Source organism: Chelmon rostratus, chromosome 22 (assembly GCF_017976325.1).
Source record: "Chelmon rostratus isolate fCheRos1 chromosome 22, fCheRos1.pri, whole genome shotgun sequence".
NCBI lineage: Eukaryota > Metazoa > Chordata > Actinopteri > Chaetodontiformes > Chaetodontidae > Chelmon > Chelmon rostratus.
In genome coordinates, this window is record NC_055679.1 from 343,719 (window position 1) to 351,687 (window position 7,969).

Below are 7,969 nucleotides of genomic sequence, written 5' to 3' on the forward strand. Positions count from 1 at the left end.
AACAGGTCCGATGCAAGCTGGAGCTTTTAGCCAAATCAGTACGACATCCAGGTATTTTTGTCATACTGCAGATTTTGATAGTCATGTACACAAACTGAAAAGGGAAGAGAGAAAGAGGCAGAGATGGCTGTGGTGGCCGGACATGACCACTACCCCTACCCTCTTTTCACAATCAGTTTCAGGTTACACTATGAATCTCTTTCATTTCTCTATCAATCCTTTTCTGTTAATTTTTTATTTATTTCTCTGTGTGTTATTAGACAGCCGGACTATCACAAGGCTCTGCAGCTCAGTGAGCCTTTGTTAACCTTTCCTCTTCTGTCATCTCCACACGCTTTAGGCTAAATGACAACTCCACAAGCCAGGCCCTATTTGTTAACTGTTCACAACAGTGGTCAAAGGTCAGCTGCATGTCATTAAAGCTATATGCTTATGAAGTGATATTATCCATCTTTTCCTATATTTCAACCTCATGTATGTTACATATTTTTGAGAGATCCACAAAAATGTTAAGTAAACATAAGCTGCAGGCAGGGTACAACAGCCAACGAAGATGGCTGTTTGGGACAGAACACAATTAATTTTCCATTTCAACACAACATGATAAAGTAAATGTCTACACTATCCAGAAGCTGATCAGAAACTTTTTCCACAAATTAAAAAATCAACAGTAAAGGTTTTGGTGTCAGTGACACAAGAGCGTCTTTTTGAAGCTGATACTGAGAAATCCAATGGACAAGAGGGATACAGAAAACAATTTTCACGACACAAGAACAGAATAGGAACCACAATGTAATGCAGCAACATGACACATTGAACTCTGACTGACGGGCACAGCTCTCCACCAGAAATCTCTCCCCCTTACTTTTTCTATGCTACAATCCAAACCCATACACCTAAACATAAAACCTAAAGATGACTGCACTGTATATGTGCTTGAGCTGGTCCCAGCATTGTTTGGGGTGGTGAGCACAGTATATTCAGAAAAGACTGTAGTGTTATTATTTGCCAATCCAACATGCAAGACACCACTTTCATTAAAGGGTAACTAACTGACCACAGGAGGCATTGTCTCATGGCTTTGCAGTGTATGACGAGGATGGTGAGGGGACAAGGAGGACACTGATTGACTAAATGTAGCCTGGACAGAGATGTAGACATGTGTGGCTACCTGTGTTGTAGCTGAGCTGGCAGCTCTATTACAAGAGGCTCTCTGTCAGGTCATAGTTGTAGCTCTGCTGTTTATCATGTTTAATGTTAATGTAACATACCACAATTGTTGACAGGCCCGTGTGTGGTCTTTACTGTCACTGCAGAGTAATAAATCTCATTCATGTACAATGACATTTTCTGACAGTGCTTTACAGGGATGCTAATGCTAATGCATCCAGCTGCTATGTGCTTAAGCCAACACCTGCAGTCAGCCAGTGTCCTGCTATTTATACTTAGTGCAGCAGCTGTCTTGTCTATCTTCTCATGGTAAGGGAGGTGCCTGAGATTTCAGCTGAACGAAACTTTCAAATCCAAGCAGACATAATAACCACAAGACCAATGATTGATCAGCTCAGGCTGCTTTCTCCTACATACCCGCAGGGATTGTTGACAGCCAAGATTAGAAAAAGGAAAAACTGTATAATATGGAGACAATCTATACTATCCACAGACCATCCTTACAGTCAGGAATTACAATATGAGTATTAAAAGTTTTTTTGTGGGGAAGTTTTTCATTATTTGAATTGAGGGTCTAAGCACAGGGGGTGCTCACATGCTGAACAGACTGCAAAGCTTGTTGAGGCAACATCACGCTACTTCTATGTTAGCATCTGACAGCGAACTGTCATTCAAACAGCCACAAGTGGTCTTTGACAGGAAAACATAACTGTGGGTTTTTTTAAGCATTTAAACAACCAATAATGCACATTAAGACAACACAAACACATTAAGAACAAGATACAAAGTTACAGGTTCGCAAGTTAGGTTTAAAAACCATCATTGTGCTCTGCTGTCTTGCCATCGTTCACGTTTGCAGTGAAGAGCGTATCAACTGCCTCTTAACTGTCTGCAGTTACTCAATGGTCGTTCTGTGAGTGTCCTTCCCCCCCTACCATACATCACTATCACTAACCTCTATCAGCTGTGCTCATCGTGCATGGATACAGTCCTCCCCATCTCTGCTGCTACAAATCACTTCTTACCTCCTGCACCCCCCCGAGCCCTGCCACATACTGCACCCAAGCCACACAGAGAGGGAGGGATTTAATAAACCCTGTACTGGAAACACACCTGCTGAGGACAGGGAGGTGTGTGTGAGTAGGTGTGTGTCCTGAGCAAATAAGTGATTTGATGCATATAGCAGCCTAATAGATTTAGAATTTAATCAAAACCAAACAAATATTTTTAGGATGTCAATAGTCAAGCAAAGTGACAGTCAGAATTGATCTGTCTTCTGGATCAGTGAATATGCACACCTGCCTGGCCTCTATGACTCAAAACAACACGCAAGCACGCACGCACGCACGTCTCTGCCATATATGCCATTATTGCTAGCAACACTAATGTGTGTGCCAAACTCCTCCAGAGCCACAGAGGAAAACGGTTTTTATAGTCTGAGTGACAAACAAGGCTATTAAACTGAAAACTGTGTTAGATAGTTTATAGTTATATCATACTACATCATATTTATGTTTTCTTTTTTTAATTTAAAACTTCCAAACAAACAAAAATAACTGTCACACATGAGCCCATTTTAAGATGGGGGCAGGTGTTTGTCTTGACTGAGGTGTCACAGTATATCTCACTAAGACAAGCCTGCCACTCTTTTGTCTGACGTAACATTAAGCAGAAAGCCCAAAATTGTTCCTCGAAAAACAACCAGGGAGTTATTCCATTTTTTTCAGAAGTCAATGGGACAACCAGGCAGGGATCATGCTGCAAACATGTTTCATTTCAGTGTGAGTCATTCTGTGCGCTGTTTCACAGGGTGAGAGTGACAAACAAACATTCTAACATGAGACAGAAAAAAACTTCCTTGTTTCTGTGCAAGCCAAAACTCCTTTGACATGCCATGGGTCAGTGCAGGAGGAATTCATTAGCTGTGCAGAGCTTAACACCTTGGCAAGACTTGGAAATCTTGGCGTTGAAAGAAAAAAAAATGTTTTGAAAGGCATTTGGAAGACATTGCAGCAGCTCTGAACACTGATCAGAATCTAAATGAGAATGTAATCTAAATGTAACAACCCAACTGAAAATGTAGCCAGTCCTCCATGTTTCAGTTCTCCCTCAAACAACGTTGGTTTGGACTGAAGATGCAGTGGTCACAAAAGCAGAAACAAAAGGCCAGCAGGAACTCTGAAATCACACTCTGAAATCAGGATTGCGTCAGTGTTTGTTGTTGAATCAATGTGGTTTCAAACTAAATGCTTAGTCTAAAGTGTTGCCAACTGATGGCATTTAAGGTGAGAAGTCAGTTTACCCCTGAGTAGCTTTATACAGTAAACCAACATGTCAGCAAATCATGTTTAGAGGAATCTGAAGAGGGTTTACAATACAACCAATGATAAAATCAGATTGAAAATGAAAGCATGAGGATCAAACAAAGGTAGCAGCAATTTGACCTCCACCCTTATGGGCCGGGCCTGTCAGTGGGCAGAGACCAGCCGTGTCCTTGCACACCACGGATGTAGAGGGAGCAGCTGGTCAGGATTCCAATAATGGGCTGACAAAAAAGTGACAGCACGAATTTGGGAGGAATTTGAAGGATTGGAAGAAGTGCTGATGGTGCAGTGTTGTTCAGTGAATACAAGGCAAGGCTTAATTGTTGAAGAGTGCAGTGCTGCTCATTGTATTCAAGACTATGAATGTGGCAACACAAATCCTTAGCCTGCAGTCTGGTCTGAGTCAGCCAATACCAGAAAAACAGCAGTGGTTCTCTGCTCAGACATAATGTCCTCTCTATCAGTGCCTATCCTCACTGTGACTTAATGCTGAGACTGCAATTGACACCTGGTACAGAAATGTGTCGCAAGTACCATTTAAGATCAGTGTTGCCTCCCTGTCAAAACTCATGTTGTGTACCAGTGTACAGATAATAAGAACACATTTGTGTCCAAACAACTAGACAAAGCTTGTGGTATTTTTCTGGTAACTTGACTCGGGTTTGGATAAAGTTGGCTCTCAATTTGGTCAGAGATGCATTTACATTTATTCTAAACCAGCGCTTCCAAATCCCATAAAATGAAGCGATGTCAATTTGTGGACTATCTGCAGTTATGCTGCATGGCCAAAATTGTCCAAACACAGTATGGGGTTTGGTTTGGGTTACTTTATTGCATAAACCTTTGGGCTTAGATCACTGGGAAAAGATAGCATATTATGACTGTGATGCATTATCCTGGAAAATTTGAAGGTAGTCAAGGACGGAATAAAGCAAAAATATATCCTTCAGGTTTCAGGTTGGGTTTTCAAATTTGCCAATACCAGTCAAGCTCGGTCAGGTCAAGTCTTAAAGATGTTGGGACATGCCAGGTTCACATCTCAGTTTTAGGCCTGTACAAAACTCACTTGTGACCCCTTGTCACAGAGTGCATGTCCATTAGCTGTGGGCAGTTCAACCAAAAGTTGTTTTTATTTTACTTATTATAGAATTACAGTTTTAAGTTTAATTTTTCAGATACTCAGTGCTACTCACATTTCAGTTGGTATTCAAGTATTGAGGAAGATACCAAGCCCAAGCAAGGATTAAAGAAAAGCTTGCATAACAAATTCATATGAACATCTTTACTTTCCTGTCCCCTTAAACATCTCAAGATCTGTCAATATTCTCGTGCAACTCATTGAGGAGGGTCCCAATCAACACAGATAGATCATTAACTGGGCTGAAAGGACCCCTAGGCCCCTGGATCTGGAGGAGGGCCAGAAGCCCCAGGTTCACTGCAGGTCAATTAGGTTTTGGTAATTTCAATGACTGCAAATTTGTACAGGGAATTTGCAGAATTAAAGTAAAATAGCAACTGAGTCTTGCATTATTACATAATTGTAATAACTGTAATTATGGCTTTGTCTCCTAGTTTTAATGCTTACATTTTATACCATTCTATGCACATATGGTGCATATTCCTCAGTAAAGTTGTGTTTAATCGAATCACTACAAACTAACAACACACAGAAAACCTGGGGCCATGGGGTATTTGTACCAACAGAGGAGCACTAGTCAATTGTGAAGCTGTCATGGTCTTTGTCGGCTGTTTGCATGCTACTCAGTGGTAACAATTTTGCCCATGGCCCTCTGAATTTATTATTTTGATTTGTTTATTTCTCAGTCCCCACTGTTGTACACAAGCTCATGCCTAGCTGCACCACTTCTGAACGGGTCCCAACATGTTCTGTGATCTGTCTGCATTAACACCTGCATTCACAACCGTCCAGTTTTACATCTGACTGCCAGCAACTCATTCAGGTGACTGTTTTTGTTGCACTCGAGCACTTAACACGTGTAACTGTGCTTGTATATTTACATGTCTGTATGCACACATGCATGCACACAGGGGGTGTGTGCATTTTCTGCATTCATACATACCAATAAGCAGCAGCTCTTGGCTATTTATAGAGCAACTATATTAGCTCACCATATGTGTTAGCTGCTGCTCTCAAAATGGCCACAGACAGCATGAGCAACAGCAGGAAAAGTAGGTGGGAAAAGTAGGTAGAACAAATGAGAGTGCCTGCTTACAGCCTTGGCTAGAGACAGAGAAAGTGTATGAGTAGGTCTGTTTGTGTGTGTGTGTGTGTGTGTGTCAGGTATGGGTGTGGAAGAGACTGTTGGGCGTTTTTGCTATCAAACTGATTCACAAAATATACATGTACAGATAATCCTGGAGAGGCTACGCACACACGTACAAACATACACACATGTTCTCACATGCAGCCAACAAGTAGAACCTGTTCAATGCAGAAGAGCAGCCTCTGAGCCACACTTGACAAACTTGTGTTCTACAGACAGCAGACTTCTTCAGGAGAAAATTCCTCCATATGCATGTGTGTATTAGGAGAGAGAGACAAAGAGAAAGAAGGAGTTGAAGGGCAAGAGGATGACTAATAAAAGCAGACCTGTAGCTATCCATTCACACTGATTGTCTGCATGTGTGAGCATGTGTTTATATTACAGGAGAGGGAAACAGAGATATTTGTGAATTCCTCCAGAAGAGCAAAGAAGGAGAGAGGTGGGCGTTAATGCCAGCTGAGGGAAATCTCTGTGCTTTCAGACAAAACAAAGCAGCCCCTCACTGCCTGGCATGGCCACTCATACCGTCTCTCTCCCCCTTCTGCATCTATTGCTCTCTCTTGCTCTCTCTCTCTTCGCATATTCCAACTCACTTGATGAAGCAGCGAGCTCCCTCGAATGTGTATCCTTCCTCCCATCCTGTTGGTAAATCTGCAAGGACAGGGGAGGGGACAAGGAAACACAACACATAGAAACATAAGCAGCTGTGCAGCGATATCAAGCTGAATATATATACACACCTGCACAGCAATGCAGTGTCTGAAAATAGCTCGTTTGGCTTGTGTTCTTTTCTGCAATTCGGCGCCCCCTCCCCAATACCCAGAGCAGATATTTAAGGATTAATCATTCTGTTTCTGTGCTTGCACTACTCAGCCTCCAGTTGTTTGATTATACTGCTGATCTGCATGCAGCGATGCCTTCCCACCCGTCACCCCTTTCCTGTTGCGGCAGATGTGTTTAATTTCGGAATATCGGGATTGCACTGACGCACCAGACGCGATGCATTGTTCGTTAAGCAGCCTCGGTCCCCATACGTGCTTGGAAATATTTTGTGTTTCTGCAGGAAAACGACTGTCGGTGGGAGATATGTCAAATGTCACTGCAGGAGATCGGCTTCGAATTCGGATCAAGCCTACGTGACGGAACTTTTAAAAAGTGTGTCGCAAAGTGTCCAGGTGGAGAGAGCAGGAGGAGGTGGGGGGACGCCGTGCGTAATAGTCCGCCAGAGGAGAGCAGAAAGGGCAGCGGAGAAGGAGAGGCTGTTGCTTTGCTGCAGCGAGAGAAGAAATCTCCCCTCGTCGTCTTCCAAGGCTCTCTCCGCAACTTGTCGCCCCTTTTTTCCTCCACTGTGACGCGCGGATAACCTTTCCCAGGCGCTGCGTGCGCGCATGTGTGTGCGTGTTTTCGCAGAGATCGAAGAAAACCCCATTCTCAGATGCTTTACCTGGAGTTTTCCTGTGCCCAGTGATAACAGCTTCCCCAGTAACAGGATGCAACCAGGTTGAACTCTTTGCTTCTTCGCTGTTGGTGGAAGAAAACGGGGGAAAGGTGAACAGAGAACCCGAAAAAAGACAAACAGGAAAAAATGCGTCGGAGAAATAAACAGTGCGTATCCATAAATCCATGTATGCGCGTGATATTTACTTGATGAAGAATATGCGTCCATCCCGAGTCACCCCATAACTCCAAGAAGAGGGAAGGCAGGAGAGCCAGTCCGGCTTAGGATCCGCCGCCATGTCTAGCTGAGAGCTTTTCTGCTCTGGCATACTACACACAGGGGCGAGAGTGCGCGGCGCCGTGCCAAGCGCGCGCGAAGGAGTCACCGTCCGCGCGCTTGCAGGAAATGAGAGCGCGCATAGAGGATAAAGACACAAGCAATGATTTTCTGCCAAGTGACGAGAGGCGGGGGCGCATTTTTTTTTTTGCCGGACGTCCTTTTGAGTGTGTGACTAAATTGATCCGATTTAAAGTTCACTATTAATGTAGTTTTTGCACAATTCAGCTGTAAGTATATAATAAAAAAAAAACTAACTAAATTAGTTAATTAATTAATCAATTCATCCATTGCACCAAATCAATTCAAACGTGACTGACAAATAATCTCTATCTCAGTGCTAAATGAGAGTATAAGTAATGAAAGATTGAGACGTATGCACAGAAAATTCTTGACAAAATACTGAGATAGATAGA

The 7,969-nt window shown here is 42.9% G+C and overlaps 1 protein-coding gene across 9 annotated transcripts in view; it reads right to left on the reverse strand.

Annotated features, from left to right (window-relative positions):
• The window catches only part of LOC121625816 (pleckstrin homology domain-containing family A member 5-like), a 206,896-nt gene extending 199,338 nt beyond the window's left edge, over positions 1–7,558 (reverse strand). For all 9 annotated transcript variants that reach the window (XM_041964090.1, XM_041964094.1, XM_041964096.1 and 6 more), the window contains exons 1-3: positions 7,424–7,558; positions 7,224–7,300; positions 6,373–6,430 (exon numbers count right to left, since the gene is read on the reverse strand). In XM_041964090.1, the coding sequence (XP_041820024.1) occupies positions 6,373–6,430; positions 7,224–7,300; positions 7,424–7,545 (257 nt within the window). In that variant the 5' untranslated portion in view covers positions 7,546–7,558. The remainder of the gene's footprint in view (positions 1–6,372; positions 6,431–7,223; positions 7,301–7,423) is intronic.
• Between the last annotated feature and the right edge of the window lie 411 nt (positions 7,559–7,969).